Genomic DNA, 20,881 nt, shown 5'->3' with positions numbered 1-20,881 from the left:
TTTCGACGCTTCGTGTAAGGGTACCAGCGGCAAGTCATTGAACAATGATTTATTGGTAGGTCCAAGGCTTCAACCAGAGTTACGACACATAATTATGAAATGGCGTACTTATCCTATATGTTTCGCAGCGGACATAGTTAATATGTATCGAATGGTCAAGGTCGTACCAGAGCATACTGACTTCCAGATAATGTCACAAGGGTACTATCAAATGTAAGAAATCTAAAATTGTAAGACCAGTCTCCAAACTTTGCATTTTGCCTATCGCTTTTTAACATTACTTACCTGAATAACTGTAGATATTTCATGCAATGTATGTAACTTAAATGTATCTTTGGATGCATCAGCTATTAAGTATTTTGTTATTGTTTAGTTGTAAGTAAGTACGAACTGTTTAAAAGCAACCCTTGACTGAACTTTGTCGTTATTATGGTTTCTTTAATGTGTAATTTATATTTAGTTCATGTTGAGCAGTTCTTTATTGATTACTATTAGGTTAAGATGTTACGGTTTCATGGAGATGTTAATTGTACATGTAAAATTTGATGGCCTCATTGTTGGCTATGAACTTTTGTAGTTCATGGTGGGCGGAATGTTCACCCTGTTTTTTCCAACTCCTAAAACCGTCACTAGAGAGCGCTGTAATACGCAAATCCGTTGTCATGATACCCTTGTCATAAGTGACAGTATCCGTAGATTATTGATTTTTTTACTTTAATATACAAGTTTTTCTAATCCAAGTTTATTTTAATAATCATCCCTCGGAAAGTCGAACACGTAATATAAATAATTTTCTTCTGAAATTAACATAAACATATATCTGTCAAAAACTTGCAACTATCTATAAGCTTCAACATAATTCTCTGGAGTAATTATTCTGTTCTCTGGATTCTTTAGCTACAAAGGAGAAAGCGAGGAACCGTAGTTGACATCAAACACTTTGGGAGTCCCATAAAGAGCAAACTGGTACTTTATCCCTAAACAAAGATTTACCGCTTCTATGTAATACCGGTCACTCACATTCGCACGAATACGCAAACCCGCAAGTGTAGGACGACATTTGCAAATGATTATGCAAAGTTTTCGCTGCATTCGCGGTTTTACAAGCTGTGTCGGTTTTTTAATGGACATCAAAGCGCGCGAGCCTCGATCATTCGTGTAGTCTCCCACACATTCGTGTGACCAGTTGCGCCATAGAGTAAGATTATATATAACCTAAAGTTGCGCCCAGGATTGCGAAGGCAACGGACGTTTCGCTATTTTCATAGATCGTGACGTCTACTGTGTAGCGTATCTTCATCAAAAGAAATCCCATAAAAACAGCATGGCTGTTAATGATGTCTGGGAAAGAATTCAAAACTATTTTGTAACGAAGTTCCTTATCGCGCGTTGTGAAAGGGGGCTAGACGGAAAAAATTCGTACGAAAAGTTGTCACGACACTTTTTAGATCCGTCATTCTGACCAATCAACGTGTAGGCGCTTATCGCGTGACATTGCTCGTATCCGATTGGTCCGCGTAATGAGTACAGTTTCTCGAGATAGCGTTTCAACAATAGTAATTTAGTTGATAGTATTGTTTTTTTCTTCTTCATAATGCCGTAATTTATTATTATAACTTTAAAAAAATTTACAATTCCTTCACTAAGTAATCGAAAGGAACTTCGTTCCATCCGGGTGTCCCTTGACACCTCTGAAGTTTTTATTTCTCTTCAATGTTCTATTCACGAATTAAAAAGGAGGAGAAATTCGTGAGACATTCGTAAACAAGTGTAGGAGGAAGCGCAAACGGGTTCGCAAATTGAGTACCGAACCCATTTGCACAGCCGCTAAGTTTGCGAATGAATGTTTGGCCGGCATAAGTATAAATAGAACGAGCGCCCATAGCGACAAACGTACGCAAACGTTCCAATTCCATATAAATTTGAGTTAACTTTTACGCTATCGAGAACGTTAAAAAACTCGCGCTAAGCACACTGTTCTACGGGAGGACAACGGTTTTCTCTGTATTTTGTGCCGTGTATTCGAGACGGAGTGCTCTTCGGAATGATTTAATTTGCTCCCATCTACACTACCTAAAATTACTACATTGGTTCATATTGGAATTCTAGAGATATTTTTTACCATATACTTAATGAACTCCCCTTCATAGTGCTTCCTGAGCAATACGATGTGTGCTTCTTCTAACGAGGTTTGGAAGAGTTCTCAGCAGTAGGAAGTGGCTGTGTCCTTGTCCTTGCTGACGTGGTGAGCGATGGCGACCACCGTCCATCAGGTAGACTCTACCCTGCTCTTCTGTTAATCAGGATATTTTTTTATGACATTTTCCACAAGACATTTACATACTATTCATTTAATAAAACTACTTACGAGTTTTAAAGTCTTATCTCATTTGTTGGATGTGTAGTTTATTTCTACTTACGGTACTTACTACTAACCCACTACTACCAATGTTCATGATGGCAAAATCAACATGGCGCCAAGTGTTAACCGAAGTTCATAAAACAACATTTGAATGGAATTGTAAAATCGGATGTCTTAACATTCAAACGGAATACTGCAAGCGAAGTAAATTGTCCCATCATAATAAGGTGACACTCTACAAAAATTGCATACGTTCCGTCATGCCTGTCCTTATAATAATATCAACTCTCTCCGGGTCATCCAATTTCGTTTCTGCAGGATAGCCGTCGGAGTACCGTGATAAGGCGTGGTATGAGAGGGATGTAGATTTTCACGACGACTTAAATGTAGTACCGATATGTTTAATCTTATGGAAGCGTCAGAGCGCTACTTCGACAAAGCTGCGCGACACGAAAACCCTCGTATCCTGGCCCCCGCTACATACTTAACCGATCGCAACGGGGCAACGCAAAGCCACTGTTGCCCTAAACATGTCTTGTCAGATCCCCCGGATTCACTCTCGGTGGTTTTAGGCCTCTCAAGCACCGGTCACCGTCCTCGTCGAACTCTGGGTCGATAACGAACTAACCCATAGACAGCCCACTGAAATTCTCGCCGGATCTTTTCAGTGGGTCACGATTCCGATCCAGCGGTAGATTCTGCGAAGCAGGTCTTGCTAGGCTAGTGTTAGAAAATTCTTTCAGATTGAGCCCGTGAGTTCACCTACCCATCTGGACGTAACTGGAATAGCTTCTTGAAGGCTACCAAAGAATAGGTAGGGGGGAAAAAATAATATTCCTTCATAGCAGAAATGACCAGACAGGCTGAAACTTTGCAATACTGTATGGTTTTCGTGGTATTTCAACATCTATCGAACTTAGCAACCTGGAAATTTTAACATCGAACATAAAAACTGCAAGTGGGACTTGAATATAACTAATAAATTGAATGGGTAGAATTGAAATAACTCAATTTCAATTCTACAATTATCAAATTGGTAGAAATTTAAATTTTGCTCTAGCAATAAATTTAGCTCAATGCCTTTTTTTATTTTGCTCTTTGGTTCACATTCCACAATTTTATTTGTCAATGATTAATAGAATTGTTCATGTTCGACGTTTAAAAGTAGTTTTTCATAACTTTCGGCTGTCGTCGAAGAAAACTCTTAATGAGTAACAGTACAAGTTACATTAGGAATTGTTGTATATAGTCAGTCACAAAAATTACTAATATACTCATAAATACAGTTAGGTAGTACAAGAAAAACATAAGTGGTTTATGTCCCTTTTTTGTGGTATTTTTAATGCAAGGTATCGAAAACAAAGTGATAATGGCCGAAAAGGTATGATATTACACTATAATCTTGGGCAGGGTACATCACTTGTATTTAGACTAAATACTTTTAATATTTTACAACGGCAAATACAGCAATTAATGGCCAAATGTTGGCTGTAAAAAATCATATCGAATTTAATAAAAAAAAACACCTGTCCCTGTCAAACAGTGTCAAAAAAACTTTTTTGACAACCCGGGACGCCAAATTCCAGTGTGCTAAGTTAAAATTGATAAATTTATAAAAAAAAGATTTCATTATTCAAATTTATCGTGAATGTTCGTATTACAGTGTAGTGGGTGTACACTCTAATTTATATTTGTTATTTATCGGTTATTTATATAAAGTGCAAGAAGTATCATTTTATATCTCTGCTTAACTTTCTTGTGAACTAGATATAACCTTTTTAATCCCTTATCTTAAAATTATTTAGTGAACAAAAAACTTGAATTATAGTTATATCGTTAACAAAAATTAATTAATAAACTATAACTGTATTTAATTAATATTTTAGACAGATCAAGATAACCCACCTCCACCTGTAGAAGAACCTGGCCAAGCTATGGACAAACCCCCAGAACCTAAACCCAACCTAATAGACAAGCTTGTAATAATTTTTGCCGAATCGACACATAGTCCTCGATTCACATTGCCAGCATTCATGAAAGCTCCACCTAATGAGTTGTACCGACGATTGCTACCAGCAATGCTCTTCGTTTTGACATTTGTGACTGTCATGACGATGCTCTTAATTTACATGGACACAGTTGGTAAGTCATAAAAATATTAATCAAAATTAATTTATTTATTATTAAAAAAAGAACACAATATTCCTAACCTAAAAGTACATGTCATTATCCGCAACATGCTTCGTCAGATTACAGAAATAAAGTTATCAGCAACATGCTTCGTCAAAAAGTACAATACTTACTTTCAGCTGCAAGCGTCGTCATAAGTAAAATGAATGATATTTGCTTCTCAACCGAGTGATCGCTTACAATTACATATGATGATTGTACATTGCTTGGTGACCGCATCATTCTGTTAAATACATATTTTGATCACAGTAACAGAATATGTACAGGTCTTAAAACTGTCCCAACATAAAAAAAAAAACTTATGATGTTCAAGAGTTCTTGCTAGTGGAACTAACTACAGCCTTTTATTTTGCTCTATCTAACTTTATTGCTTAGTAATCTTTACTAATTTTACAGTTTTGGAGTTATATTTAAATTTAAGTTATGTAATCTATGTTTACATAAGTTTTCAACTTTGGTAAATTTAATAATAATAATATACTTATTTTTACAAAAATCCTAACTTGCCTTAACCATTTTTCATTTACTATTAGAATATTTATTTATGCCAAATATGTTAGTCTGGGCTGGGTTGCATATTTGTTACTGCAGACTCTGTTTTTGACTGTCAGCTGTAGCTCAACCTTTTTTTTGTCCTAATATTTTTTTACCAAAAAACTTATAACATATAATAAATTTATTACCTTTAGCATTAGGAGCCCAACAGTTCCGCTTAAACATGACCCGTGACTATGAGCTGGCTCGTATAGGTCAGGGCTCGGCAGCATTGATTGCCTATGTCAGACAACTACATTTGACTGCTCGTTCGAAACCTCAAGATGTTGTTACCACACCTACAGAGCAGGTGAAGGTTTTGGATTCCATTTTTGGAGAGGAATTGGTGAGTTCACTTTTGCCTATCTGATATTTCACAAAATGAGAAAACAGTACCTTTTAGTTCTATAAAAGCAGTAATATAAAGGACAATGAATAGTTTAGTATTTTACTCATTGTTAGAGATTCCCAACTTCGATAAAGTTTTTGGGTTGGTAAAATACAGATGTTAATTTTTCATTACTTTATTTACATTCAATATCAGCTATTTAAACTTTTATTTCCTGCATTGCACTATTATGGCTTACCTGGTACAAAGCTGTTGCAGCAGCGTGAGTACTAAAAACCACCAGGGGGCATTAGGAGGAAGTAATAAAATTATCAATATGTTGATATACAAACATGGCTGTACACAATTTTTGTTATTACTGCTGCAATAAACGTATGTCCAGTACAATGGCACATTTGTGGAGTGGATGGCTTCTGGTGGACGATGGCAAAGCACCAGCTATCTGGAATCAGCACGGGGCTGGTCAGGACTGGTGGCCAGGGCGGCACCTCAGGACTATTTCGCACTCCGAGCTGCGAGGACTCTGCACGCCTGTCTGAGCCCGAACCAACACCCCAGGGAGGTATGTTGCACTAGGGTCTACGATTGGTGGTGGTTGATTGTTGTTATACAGGACATATCATCATCATGTATATACATTTTATAAGCATTGGAAGTGAGAGCTTAAAGACATCTGTTTCTTGATTCATGTTTGATGACTAATATGATAGCACCAAGCCAAACCAAAAGAAACAAAAATAAAAAGATACCGGATAGGAACGAAGTTCCTTATTATAAAAATATTAATTTTAAGTTCTATTCGAGGTATAAAGGAAATAAAACTGGAGGTTTCGCAACAACTCACGATCATTCGGTAACGTGTAAACTTATTGTGGTACACTTCATTCACTGTTGTTTGCATAAGAGTTAGTGTATTGCGCAAACGAACGCTCTGAGATCGTGGTCAATGAATGATAAAAAAATGTAATTTTTTGTACGTTATTACAAAGTTAAGTTGTACACTGTGTGAATTACTATTTTGTATGTTATTACAAAGCTAAGTCGTACACTGTGTGCATTACTAATAAAAATCTTACGTTACGGACGTTTTTTCCCGGATAGGGTAACCCTCCGCATAAGAAACTTCGAAAATGTCATCTTAATAATTAAAATATAATAATGTATATTACCTCCCCTGCGATCTACCCTTTGCGTACAGCAATAAGGGAGCAAGAGTGAAACCTAATGATGATATTTGTGATGTATCAGATAAGTTACGAGGAGGAAGGGTTCTGGACCCGCGTGCTGTGCCTGCCGCTGTACACGGTGCTGGCGGCCGCCGAGCTGAGCGCGTGCCGCTACGTGGTGCTGGACGCGCCGCCCGCCCTGCGCGTGCTGCCCTTCCGCAGCCTGCAGCTACAGGTACCCTCCCACCAATCCCACCAGAGCAATGGTTCAGTCGACTTATGTTGTTAAATTCTAAACTGGAACGTATACTTGTTAAACAGCATAATATACTTTTTACCACCTGCTGGACATTGCTGCTTATTCTCCAGCAAAGGTCTTCTATGACACCCTCGGGAAGAGATGTCACAACCCTAGGGGATTTATTTTTACTGGTGGTAGGACCTCTTATGAGTTCGCACGGGTAGGTACCACCGCCCCGCCTATTTCTGCCGTGAAGCAGTAATGCGTTTCGGTGTGAAGGGTGGGGTAGCCGTTGTAACTATACTGAGATATTGGAACTTACATCTCAAGGTGGGTGGCGCATTTACGTTGTAGATGTCTATGGGCTCCAGTAACCACTTAACACCAGGTGAGCTAAGCTCGTCCGACCATCTCAGCAATAAAAAAATAATATGATATTCAACATTTAAATCTGTGAACAATTTTCTTCAAATACATAGATTCCGAGCTTTAGCTGAGAGTCTCAGAGTGACCGTCTCACCGCTTTTATTCCAGGTACTGGAAGTGATACAATCAGACCCTGAAATACGCAATCAAACAACAGATTTTCTCCTGTCAAAGAATTACACAGTTGCAGCTACCTTCAAGGATAGTATTATGTACTCTTTAAAGACAAATTAATAGGGCGGACTCAGGACCATCTTGGGTGACCTGTTCACAAACCGTTAAGTTATTCCCAAATGATGAAGTGAGTATACACGTTTGGCTTACATACAGCATCCTCATCTAAAGAAGTAATTTAAGAAAGAAAAAAAATACTATTCCTAAAAATATTGATATTATACACCATCTAGTTTCTTTGTTTTGTAGTAACGTTGCATTTTCATTGTAGAGATTGCAGCTTCAACATATTGAAATTGAAAATCAGTATTTTGTCATTTAGTTTCATACTTAAAAAAATAATGTTATGAACATAACGTTTGTACTCATATTAGTCTATCAACTAAATATTAAATAAATTTTAAATTACTTATTGTTGTACAAAGATGGTAGTTTCAAAAATGAAATAATAATATTTGATTTGTCCACTCACTGTATCTGTTATAGATTATTTCTACAATAGATTAATTACTGATGGTCTGATTAGTGTAACTGTGATTTTTATATTACTACTTCAATTAAAACATCAAAAATAAGTTCTCAATTAGGGTCATGTTTTTTTTATGGATATTTAAATTAAAGCTTTAATATTTTTAAATTAGCTAATGATTATAACGTTTCACAATTTAACAATATCTCATTTTAAATTCTTAAATTTGATTCTAATTATTGAATGTAATAGTAATTTTAATAATTAAATTAATTAGTTAAACATAATTACTGAAAATGCTAATTCACAATCAAAAGACTTAGTGTGTTTGAAATATTGAATTTAATGTAAATTATTTCCTCATGAAAGTGCCTTAAAAGTAATATGATTAAAATACAATAGATAATTAAGCTAATTATTACCATTTCTCACAAGTTCTTAAAACAGGAGAATTACATTATACAGGGTGCTTTTTTCGATAATCCATAGATCTGTTTGTCTGATCCCCCTGGTGAGGGGAATCCATTTACATTTGGTTTTTATTAATGATATAGAAGGCAAAAGTAAAGAGCACCATCTTGTATAGGGGAGAAGTTGAAAAAGTGTTCACTTGTAAACAAGTTATTGTTGGAAGACTCAATGAAATAGCACTAGTGTAGGAAGTGGAAATGATATGAATATAACAGTTTTTGAACAGAGTGAAGTGTCGTAGGTTATGGCGTTGTTTTTAACATCTCTCCACTTGCTGCTATGGCTTCCTTTCAGTGGGCACTTTTTAATGTACAAAGATGATGCTCCTTACTCCTACCCTCCATAATTAATGAATATACTTTTAGTACTCCTTGAAGCAGCCTAAACACGGTGTAATAACTGTAATAACTGTTTGTTTACTTGTCTAGGGGAGTACGTGTCTCTCTGTCTCTTTGTGTCATATTGAATGTTTAATGAAGGCAATTAAGCAAGTGTTGTAGTTATTGTAAACAATCACTAGCTCCCTCCTTTTCTGTAGTTGATGTGAAAGGGACGCACCGCTTGTCACCGCGTGCGCTACGGATACTTGTGAGCTTCTAGTGTTGGCCGCGTGACGGCACACGAGATATTAAATGTTCTTATTTTGATATTACTGCGTATCTTATAATCTTATGAGATGATTAATGATTGTGAAAAGAAAAACGATTAATATTTTAAGATTATTTTAATTTAATTTTATTAATCATTCCAATTACTATTATTATTATTATTAATTCCATTATATTATTTTAAATTAAGTTATTAATAAGACTGAACTGATCTGATATTATTTGAATGGTAAAAAAAACAGTAATTATTTGGTTTTTCAAAATAAATCATATACGTGTTTATGTTTAGTGTCGGCAATTCGGTAGCGATGCATTGACATCTTTATTGCCATGGCTGATGGACCCTAAACCGTCCGCGCCCGCGCCCCCCGCACAGTTCGGTAGTTAGCGCTCCTGACACACAGTCCGGGTCGTGGCTTCGATTCCCACATCCTACAAACGTTCATGTGATGAACAGATTTGTTTGCTCTTTGTCTGGGTGTTTATAAAAGATGAAAAAATAAACACGCGAATACATATGAAAGTAGATTTTCTAATAGGTTGTTCTGAAAGTAATTTCGTTTTTTTTGTAAAAATGAACCCATACATTGAGCTTCGAGGATAATCCCAGGCCTTTCAAGTGGTCATAAACTGTTGAATTTGATAAATTTAACCTCAGTTCGATCTAACGTGCTGTTATTCGCCAGTTCGCATCAACTAATGTCTTTATCGCGTCTTTGTCAGCTTCAACCGGCCTTCCCGAACGTGGTACATGTTCGACATCAAATTGGCCGGATCGAAACTTAGCGAACCAGTTCTGGCACTGGCGTACTGCCAACACACCTTCGCCACCACATCGGTCAATTTCTTACTGGCTTGAACAGCATTTTTACCCTTTCTGTAGTAAAACAGTAAGGTATGTCGAAAATGCTGCTTATTTAAAAAGCATATGCATATTTAAAAAGGCACCTACCAACCAAAAACTACTGCGTAAAATTAATTGGAATTTTTCACACACAAGCCTTGCTATATGAGCTCTCAAAGCATATAAAAATTATACGGCTTCAATGTGAAGTTGGGTGCAAAAAAATACAATAAAATCCTCTGTCGGGAAAAAACGAAATTACTTTTCGAACAACTCAATACGTCTAATGCCGAGTGTGCAGATTGAATCGAAAAAAAAAACGCGGCAAGTGCAGCAGAATACGCGCAGACCTGGAGTTGCAAGGCGCGGGCGGCTCTGGTTAACTTGGTTATTAAATGAATGTCAATTTCAGTATTAGCACTAATACGATATTAATTTTTTAATTTTGTCGAACGTCTCGACCGTTCCGCTACTTGTAAGTAAGTGTACTATCGTGTAGCTTTAGTTTTGTAAGCGCTCAATTTTACCAATAAAATTATTGCTTTAAATTATGAGTTTTATTGAATATCGGACGGTGAGCGCACGCGGCCTTTTTTTAACAATGGTTTTTTTTATTGCTTAAATAGGTGGACGAGCTCACAGCTCACCTGGTGTTAGGTGGTTACTGGAACCCATAGACAACGTAAACGCGCCACACACATTGAGATATAAGTTCTAAGGTCTCAGTATAGTTACAACGGCTGCCCCGCCCTTCAAACCGAAACGCATTACTGATTCACGACAGAAATAGGCAGGGTGGTGGTATTTGCCCGTGCGGACTTACAAGAAGCCCTACCACCAATAAAATAATCAGATTATACCACCATCTCGCTTTGACCATCGCACTGCCCGCCACCGGAGTACATCCTTACTACCTAAAACCACTACATTCATCGGCAGTACGTTTTCAGAGATCAGTTTTGCCATGTACCATCCGGGTTTGGAGTGAGCTCCCCACCACAGTTTTTCCCGAGCGCTTTGACATGTTCTTTTTCAAACGTGGCTTGTGGAGAGTACTTAAAGGTAAGCCGTGGATTGGCTCTGTCCCTGGCATTGCTCACGTCCATAGGCGACGGTAACCACTCACCATCAGGTGGGCCGTATGCCGTATTCACGACAGAAATAAGCAGTAGACATGTGTAAGTAATGCGAGTGATATTACTCCGGTAATATTACTCTACGATGTAATGCAACATCACACATTACGCGAAGGAAACAAACATCACACTATCACCCACAGAACACTACTACTTCTAGCGAAGCTATCACCCAGCATGTTTCTTTCTTTGTCGTGTAATGTTACTTGATACACGAACGGAACCGAGCGAGCGAGACAGACCGATCTACGCAAAATAAATGAGCAAGCGACACGGAATTATTCCTAGTGATTTTGAACCGTATGCCCTGGCCGCTAGGTACATTTTTATACCTATGGTACGTCTGAATTTTAATATAGGTATTTGTGTTTATATTTTTCATGGGCCAGCCGGTAGCTCCCCGCAAGTAGTTACTTAATTTTTTATTCGCAACTTTTGTAAAATCGCTAGTCGCTCGTAATTGTTTAGTAATATTTCATATTAATTTTTGTGTTTGAATTACTTAAGCACTTGTTTGAAGATAGTTTTATTATTTGTTTTAATGCGTGTTTAATATGTGAAAGAAAGAATGGCGTCTAAATGAAAGTACAGTCCTCTTTGGATGCATTTTGAGGAGACCGCGCCGAAACAATACGTCTACTGCTCTCGTATATTATCGTCGAGCTCAATTTGCAGTCTAAGTCGCCATATGAAATCCGTTCATCCCACAATAAATTATATTAAGTAAAAAATAAAATTATTATATTATTAAATAAGTCAATCTCTGTCAAGTAATATAACAGTGTATTACAATACAAAGTATGAACACATCACTTAAGTAATGATTCGGGTGTATAGATACAATGTTTTCGTCACAGTATCTATTGAACGCACCGAGTAATGTTAAGAGTGATGTGTAATGTTTGCGAGTAATATCACCTGTCTGTAAAAGTGATGTCATATCACATTACATTAAGAAGTGATGTTTTGCGCAAGTCTAATAAGCAGGGAGGTGGTAACTACCCGCGCGTACTCACAAGAGGTCCTACCACTAGTAAAACTTTTCTCTCTCATTCTCTTTTAACAGGCTGACTGGTTGAACACTACATACTCAAGGACATGATAATACATGGTCACATAAAACGTTTACAAATATAAAATTAAAAAGATATAAATGAACTACATAGAAAACTACATCGTTTGATTTGATTTGTTCATTAATTTGCTAAAAATCTAAATTTGTGGACGCCGCAGTGCCTCGCGCAGTCTAACTAGATTACTGCACTGATAAGCGCAATCCCGAGACGCGGATGTAAAATATCATTTTCGAAATGACCGGCGCCTGCGCGCGTTACTTTTAAGGGATTTTATGACCTGGTAACTAAGACTAGGTCATGTCTTATTTTAATTTATATTCTTATTTTTATGAAAAATGATAATATGGAGTGAAATGAAATGAAGATGATTAATTTGAGACATTAATCAACTGGGATGAAATTAAATGAAATAAGACAAGATGATATGGGATGAAATATAATCTCAGTAAAATGGTAGTCATTTACTGAGATTTTTTCAGTTCACTTTTTGGAGGATCCCGAGAAGTTCCGTCCAGCTGCTTTCTTTCATTTTCCCACATTTGTGCACATTCACACATTCACACCTATTAAACAGTTAATAAACCACCGTTATTACACATTTAAACCTGAAGAAACACTAAATAGACAAAATAAAACAAATCACACAACTTCACTCATCGCGTTCCCGCCTAACAGCCTGGCCACGGGACATTCGCCGATACGAATAATCGCGCGGTGCGAACGTCGAAGCATCTAGCGACTAAAATAAGCGCATAGAAATGTACTTATGAAGCCACGCGCACCGGCGACCGGCGAAGCGACGTGGAAGCGACCGGCGAAATGTACCGAGCGAATCGCGCGGGCGACTTACGATGCGGCGGGCGAGCAAAACAAATGCATGAATAAGGACGGCGCAAGCCACGGAGTTGAGCGGTAGTCGCGGCGAATAGTACAGTGATTAAATGAGTTTAGTTGTTTTCGCCGCGAAAAATGAACACCGAAATTTTTATTGCTGATATACTACTTAGACGAGCTATTTGGAAGTCTAGCCACTCAAAGCAGCCAAAATTGTTCTGGATACATTCAGTATTTCTCGTGCTTCTTGTGGAATTCTCCATCTATACTCCGATTCTTATTCAAATCATTTACTCCACAATCTCTTCCAAATAATAGGTCTTGAACCAAAAAACGATTACTTTCTAAGCAATATTGAGATAATTTCGATATAGACATTTCGCTGTGGGACTTCCTTGCTAGTCGCGGCGGCGAACGTGACCCCCCGTGGCCTGCAAACGGTGCTGCGCGAATGGTCGCCTCCTCCGCCGCTTCGTCGTTCGCACCGCCGATCCCCGTGGCCAGGCCGTAAAAGTCCATCCGCGCGCGTTTTGTTTCGAGACCATAGATAAATATTGAGTTTGAGACGAATGGGTGTGACGTAGAGCGGGGGTGCGCGCGGGTGTGAGGCGCCACCCGGCGGGTGCCAGTAGGGTTGCATCCAATCAGCGCGCGACGCTCAAACGATGTCGCGGTCGTCGACCGGTGTAAACAAATTTAAATTCTATTAAAACGCGCGCGCGTCGCGAGTGACCATGCTTATTGTTTTGAGTAGAAAATTAAAGATAAATCAGGCAAATATTAGGCACCTTTTTTGCTTAATTAGAACGAGAATCGAGTACTGGACACTCTATATATATATGTAAAGTGTTCAACCAATCAGCCTGTATAGATTTAAAATGTAGATAAATAAAAATAAAAAAAACACCCTACGCAATCGCTTTAGGAGACTAAGTAATTACCTTAAGATAGATTGTCCGGTGCTTGTCGAAGATTCGACCTGACGTACCGAGCCGGCCTAGGTCTGTGCTTACAACTAATAAGGCAATACAATAAAACGAATTTATAATACATAATTATTGTTTATTCACTAACAAGTACATCCCCCTAACCGCGAGTACCTAGCCCCTGTACACGAATTAACTACTACTAAATGATATCTACATATCAACAGGGAAAAAATAATAATTAAATTGTGCGAATAACATGTTTATTGAAACTTATAATTACTTACAACACGCCGTAAGATTATTGCTTTCGAAATCTCATACAAGTCATGTAGCATCGAAGGACTACACAGCTATTTATTTACAAAGTATTTGTAAAATTATACACGATAATGATTACTCGATCGTTTCATAAGTAGTTTATAATTTTTTTTATACTAGCTGACCCGGCAGACTTCGTAGTGCCTCAATCGACAAACAAAAGACTTTTGTATAAAATAAACTTAAACAAACAAAAGGAATCCGTCCGACGGGAGACACATCAAAGGAAAAATATAATTTTTATTTTTATTTAATTCCGGGCATTTTCATATTTATCTACCTTTTAAACCTTCTCTGGACTCCCACAAATAATTCAAGACTAAAATTAGCCAAATCGGTCCAGCCGTTCTCGAGTTTTAGCGAGACTAACGAACAGCGATTCATTTTTATATATAGAGATTTTTCGCAAATTTCCGCTGCCGTTTTGAATCGATCTCGTTATAACAATCGTTTTCAAAACAATGCTTTATGAAGAAACTCAATAAACAGAAGCAGCGGAGTCGGCGCCGCGCGCGACCCGCCCTATAACCCAACTACCAATTACAATGCGATTGGAAACGAGATAATAACTGAAGACATGAGTGGATGAAGGGGTTAATTTATTTATTTATTTATACTTTATTTCAGTTTTTGAAGTTATACTTCTTTAGGCGCGTTATGAAAAATTGAGGAGAGTGAATTTTACGATGCACGCGCAGCGTGACACAAAATTAACAGAATGAAGTTGGCCACTAAATCGCTCATTTACAATACGACCGACGTAACTTGGCGAGTCTGAATATGGCCGTAGGTGAACTTTCCGAACCGTACCGAGAATTACCGAATTTATACGATGTCAAGAAAAGGGATGTCCAATATGCGTGTTTGAGAATGTGGTTTAATCGGTTTTTTTTTTCAAATTGATTAAAATTTAAATTAAAAAAAAGAAATAAATTTAATAAAAATAAAGTATAACTTCTTACGCGCGTACATAAATACACGCACCCTTTTTTATACTCTATGTTTAGTAACTTAAAATATCTAACACATAACTATAATTACATTTGTTTTTTTTCTCCTACCAAGTGCCTGCTGTAAAGGCTATTAATCAGCAGTCCCTCGATCTTGTTCGATATGATTTTCAAAAGACTGTTGCCACTGTCACGGACGCGACGCAATACCGATGCATTCCTCTTCCGCATTATTGCAAAGAAGTCATCGGTGTGAGATGTCGCAAACATTGTGGATGCACTACATAAGCGCGGCAGTGACAACATTATCCTAAACCAGTTAAGTACCATTTTTAAGATTTTTTTGTTTTTACATTGAATGAAGGTGTTATGTGCCTATAAACCATATTAGACCTTAAAATACCGGGATTAAAGGCTATTTTTAGAAATTACATATCGATGCCTCCAATGAACACTACTCTTAACTCAAAATTTTGAAATTTTCGTTTTTCACACAAATCGCTTCACTATTTTAAAAGTATTACAAATTCATTATTGATGGGGTTCGAAGCAAGAGTAAATCAGTTAGTTACACAAGAAAAAACCATAAATATATCTGCAATAATAAAGATTTTTTCAACTTTTTTCATTTAAACGCTCCTCCTGTAAACCTACGAATTTGGAGTTAGAGTAGTGTTCATTGGAGGCATCGATATGATGAAGGAGTTAAAGACGAAGAAAACATATAAGTAACAAAAGCTTATTGTCCGTTTTCTCAAAATTAACAAATTGTGTCATATCCCCTTTATCCACTCATGTCTTCAACTAAACCGTGCGGTTTCCTTGTGTAATATTGACAGTGTCGAGATTATCATGTTAATGTTGGTCTACTGTGGAGTTTTGGGTTTATACATGGAGGCTAGAATCTCATCTCAATGTACAGTAGATTGAAGAGATTTGGTACATTTTCGAATTCCGGCACAATTTTTCAACGGTATTACTTAGGGTCACGTCAACCGATTTCTTTGTGTGTTTAAACGAGCAATTGTTTTCGACAAAATTTTGGAATAAAGTTTTTATTTTTACAAATTGCACAAACTAGAAAGAAAGTGACCGTAAGCCTGAGTATCAGTGATTGCGGTGGGAGGTCGTCAGACGACAACTTGCAACAGTTACTTCAAGTTGAATACATCAAGCCGCGCCGCGCCCTTGGTATTTTCACATTCAACATATTATTTTCCTCTTTTCAATTTGAAAATCACATTAACTTTAGATGTAAGATAAAAAAATATTTCCTATTTTTTCCAATTTGGTCCCGAAACTTTTTTGCTATTGTATCCTACATCATCGTAATCAGGATGTTTTATTCAAATTTGAGAAAATAATTTGAGATACCAAATTATTCACGGAACTAACTATTCATACCAATAACCGTATTGAACAATCCAATATCATAATATTTAATACTAGTGTTTCACAACTCTATTACTGCCGGGGAATTGTTGGGAACATTCGCAGCGTAGATAGTTCTCCAGACATCAAAAGTCCAAATTTACATATACTATTCCCGGCACTATCACCCTCGGTCTTCATTTGAAATTGCGCTAATACTGAATTCACTATGAAACTACAAACAGGTAAAACAGGGACACGACTAATAGCTGCCATTGTGTAGCGAAGATAGCTCGGAGTAGACTAATTTAGCAACGAAGATATCTAGCACCTTCCACCTCAACGAACGACCAAGTTAAATGCACAATACAGTAAGCGCGCGAGTTCATGTCCATCCTGAGGAATGCGGTAGTGCTGTGACCTAGTTAATTATGGTAATGTCGAGAATAACTACCGATTTAGTCAACAGGTGTCAATTTGGTTTAATGTAACTTAAGAGTAATTTTGCAATTTATAAAATAAAATAAATGTGGTGAGTAATTACCTGTTTATTTCTAATAGAGAAAAATATTTTTTTAAATTCCAATTCAATCACTATCAAACGAAAAGACAAGTAACAGATCAGAGTCGGAATCAGTATGTATGTTTTTTCAATAGGTTTTTTTCTATCTGAACTTGTTGGAAGCGGAGTAGTCATGGTTGAATAACACAATAGCGTTGCGTAAATTTTCGATATCGATAAGCGCGCGTCACAACCGTCAAGGACAACACTCGACGTCAGACAAATGCGGGGAGGCGGGCGGAGGTGGGGCGAGCTGTCCCCCGCGCCTCTGGCCCCGATGGACATGAACTCGCGCGCATACAGTAATTACACAACTAAGGAACTGCGCAGTACAAAGTCTTGTTTCCAACAGCACTGAAAGACCCCGGTAACCGAATTCGACGTGCAACCTAACCTAAACATCAGCCCGGTGAGTTTCTCGGAAGTTTCGCGGATCTTCCCAGCGGGTCGCGATTCCGATCCGGTAGTAGATTCTGCGAAACAGCTACTCTTGAGTTGTTAGATCTCTTTTGAAGGCGCTCGGGTAGCTGTTAGCAAATCCCAACCCTCCTAGCTGAACCTTTGCTCACCCACTTCTCCTGGTGAAATTGGAGGCCTTCGACCCACCAGTAGTTCCTCACCTCATTCATAAAAAAAAAAACAACTGTAGGTGCCGAATTAAGCCCCTCTGTGCCGCCCTTACCTATCATGAGTACCGCGTGATCCTCAACGGAGTTGTTCGACTCATAAACACGAACGCTTTAATGAGAATGCATATGTTTATTGTATTACTAGCTGACCCGGCAGAGTTCGTAGTGCCACAATCAATAAATAAAAGACCTAAACTTTTTTACTTTTGTATAAAATAAACTTAAAACAAACAAAAAGAATCCGTTCGAGGGGGGACACATCAAAGAAAAAACAAAACTGCTATTTTTATTTAATTCCGAGCATTTTCATATTTATCTAAACCTTTGAAACCTTCTCTGGACTTCCACAAGTAATTCAAGACCAAAATTAGCCAAACCACTCTAGCCGTTCTCGAGTTTTAGCGAGACTAACGAACAGCAATTCATTTATATATATATAGATTCTACTATATCAAACGCAGAGACTGTCACGGAACTGTCAAGCTCTTCTACTATCGCATTAGGCGTCCCTAAACACAGACTCAACAAACAGACTTCCTTCCAACACTTTGTCGCGACAACAAACTTATTGTAACATTCGTATTGAATTGAAACTAGTTTCAACAGTTTAATGTCGCGTTAAACTTATGTGAAACATATGTGCGGCTCGCGAGGTCTGACGGAGAGTGCTACAATAATATCTCCTTAGTTTGTGAGACGTCTAAAAAGGCGTTACAAAAGTTTATTAGCATAAAACAACTTGACGTACTGTAGTCTCAGAAGTTGAAGATGTTTTATTGGACAATTGTTGGAACCGTAGACAGAAACTCTAATATTACTTCAATCAGACGTTTGGTTGAGTAAATACATAACAACTCAATCAAGTGACGACTTCACCTAGTCGCGCGATAGTCGCTAGCCTCTAGCGAGCGACTCCAGTAGGGGGCGGCCACCCTGGGGGGTCCCGTACGGTCGCCCCCAACTAACCAGATCGTAGGAGTACACAGTACTAGAAACGTACTGAGCGTACAACAAAGTGTTTAGAACGGGGGTTCCCAAACTTATTTTGTCTGCTGCCCACTTTGAGAATAAATTAGTTTTATCGCCCCCATTTTTTCACCCAATTAATAATCACCACTATAGCGAGCTCAGTTGGTGTCTAGAGTCCTCCTAGATGAAATTATAAATTGCGACCCCAGCCTCTAGACAACGCCCCCTTTAAGTCTGCAGCGTCCACAAGGGGGCGTTATCGCCCACTTTGGGAAAGCCTGGTTTACAAACTGGATGGTGACGCGGAACCACACGTGCTATTGTTTGGTTGGCCACAGTCGAACCGCTCCAACATTATGAACAACTAATTATTGATTGCTTTTTCATCGTTCCTTTAATAAAACTATAATTACTCTAAAACTAAATATAATTAATTACATTTAATAATACGCACTAACTTTAATATGTTTTGTTTTGATGATTTAAAGATTGGTCCGTGTTACGAATTCACTTTATAAATGCGTCTTAAAAAGATCAGCGTGTTGTCGATAATTGTTTTGATCCTTTCATAAATAAAAATACTCTGTTCACTAAATTAATCCTTATTTAGTAATAATTAAAATCAAACGAGAAAGACAAACTAACTGAAGGATCCAAATTATTATCAAAAGACAGACAAAGTGTTTACAACTTTGTAGTCATTAGGAGGAGCCAAACGCCACTGAATATGAATCTCCGCGTCAGGTTGAGTGTTCTAATAGTTTAAGGGCGTTTCGCGTCCGCGGCTCGCTGTATTACTAATGGCCCCACGGTACACCACAAGTGGCTCCCCGGTACACCACAAGTGCCCCCCGGTACACCACAAGTGACCCCCGGTACACCACAAGTGGCCTCCGGTACACTACAAGTGGCCCCCGGTTACACCACAAGTGTCCCTCCGGTACACAAGGGACATTTACAGAGCAATTCAACCTTTATCGAAACCCGACATTTTAAGAACATTTATAAATTAAAACAACTAACACGAGTTCCCTGGGACGCTATTAACATTTACAAAGTAAAAAACAGGAATGTCAAAAGATAGTTGCGAAAACGCGAATAATATATAATATGGCTTTCTCTGACGAATAAGGTACTTTAAAAAAAACAGTAAAATATATTCTAATTTCTTCTTCATAACAACAAATAAAATAATATCATAATTAAAGATAAGAATGATATGCACCATTGTACATAAATATATTATTTTTATATATATTTTATGTGGGTACTTCGAAAATACTTTTAAAGATATTTTTCTACTTTAAATTTTTTGCAGTTTGGTCAAAACGAAAAACGTCCTTTTTCAATCCCTGCGGCCGCCCCCCCGCGCAACTCCCGGGAGGCTACCCTTCGGTCGGGTCCCATCGCGGCCCCCAACTAAAATCGTTTGTTTCAATCTTATACTTTTAAACGAGCAATTCTTGTATATTAATTAATATATATATAATCTGAATCTCGGAAGCGGCTACAACGATTTTCATAAAATTTAGTATACAGGGGATTTCGGGAGCTATAAATCGATCTAGCTACGATTTATTTTCAGTTATTGTTGTTTTATTCGTGTTTTCAATAATCAACTTTAGACTCTTCCCGACATCTATCGGCGAATAATAATACTATTTTTACTGTTTTAAAGACACAACAAGATGGCGTTATAAAAAAAAAAGCCGAGCAAAGCTCGGTCATCTAGTGTTATTTGATGACGTAGCGACCAGGGCTATGACGTCACGGGCCGCGACTCTCGTATCGACACACAAAAAAAGAACGTTTCTCGTTACGACCGACCTCGCGCTACGTTTATAGAAAAGGTATAAAATTTACTGTATCTACGTAACTACATTACCCACGTTCATTACTAAGTCTAAATATCAATAGCACGTTCAAACATACAATTTGAAAAGATACAGGGGGTTTTGCGATAATTCGTAACTTCGTAAGGAGCCGTGGGTTTGTTGGCTCGCCTGCATCTTTTCAAATGTATTCAAACGCATTAACGGTACAGTCGTGAAGCAATGATTTTTGTTATTTTTACATAACGTCCTCTCCCTCCGACATTACCTCCAGACCGTCGAGGGTACGAGTCAATAGAAGACATCTAGTTGAGCTGAGGTGCAACACGCGCCCCGTGACATAGAGCAGTTAGTTGACCGGGTGTGGTCCGGGGGCGCGGAGGAGGAGACGCGAAAACCATTGCTCCAAAACTTGACTAACACTTTTGGCACCTGTCTGCC

At 37.9% G+C, this 20,881-nt stretch overlaps 2 protein-coding genes across 3 annotated transcripts in view; one reads left to right on the top strand and one right to left on the bottom strand.

Annotated features, from left to right (window-relative positions):
* TBC1d7 (TBC1 domain family member 7) overlaps positions 1–20,881 on the bottom strand; it is a 202,911-nt gene that overhangs the window by 159,794 nt on the left and 22,236 nt on the right. The gene's annotated exons all lie outside the window — the stretch shown is intronic.
* On the top strand, positions 3,438–10,382 carry S (EGF receptor activation regulator Star). 2 transcript variants are annotated; one of them, XM_028172341.2, is made up of 6 exons: positions 3,438–3,743; positions 4,249–4,504; positions 5,242–5,432; positions 5,818–5,997; positions 6,684–6,836; positions 7,377–10,382. In XM_028172341.2, exons 1-6 carry the CDS (start codon positions 3,705–3,707, stop codon positions 7,500–7,502), a joined length of 945 nt encoding a protein of 314 aa, XP_028028142.2. In that variant the 5' UTR covers positions 3,438–3,704; the 3' UTR covers positions 7,503–10,382. The 2 variants fall into 2 exon arrangements, with proteins under 2 accessions (XP_028028142.2, XP_089594894.1); XM_089738768.1 differs by lacking the exon at positions 3,438–3,743 and adding an exon at positions 3,838–4,012.

This window comes from Bombyx mandarina, chromosome 26, assembly GCF_030267445.1.
Source record: "Bombyx mandarina strain Sakado chromosome 26, ASM3026744v2".
Classification (NCBI taxonomy): Eukaryota; Metazoa; Arthropoda; class Insecta; order Lepidoptera; family Bombycidae; genus Bombyx; species Bombyx mandarina.
This window is presented reverse-complemented; position numbering and strand designations above follow the sequence as displayed.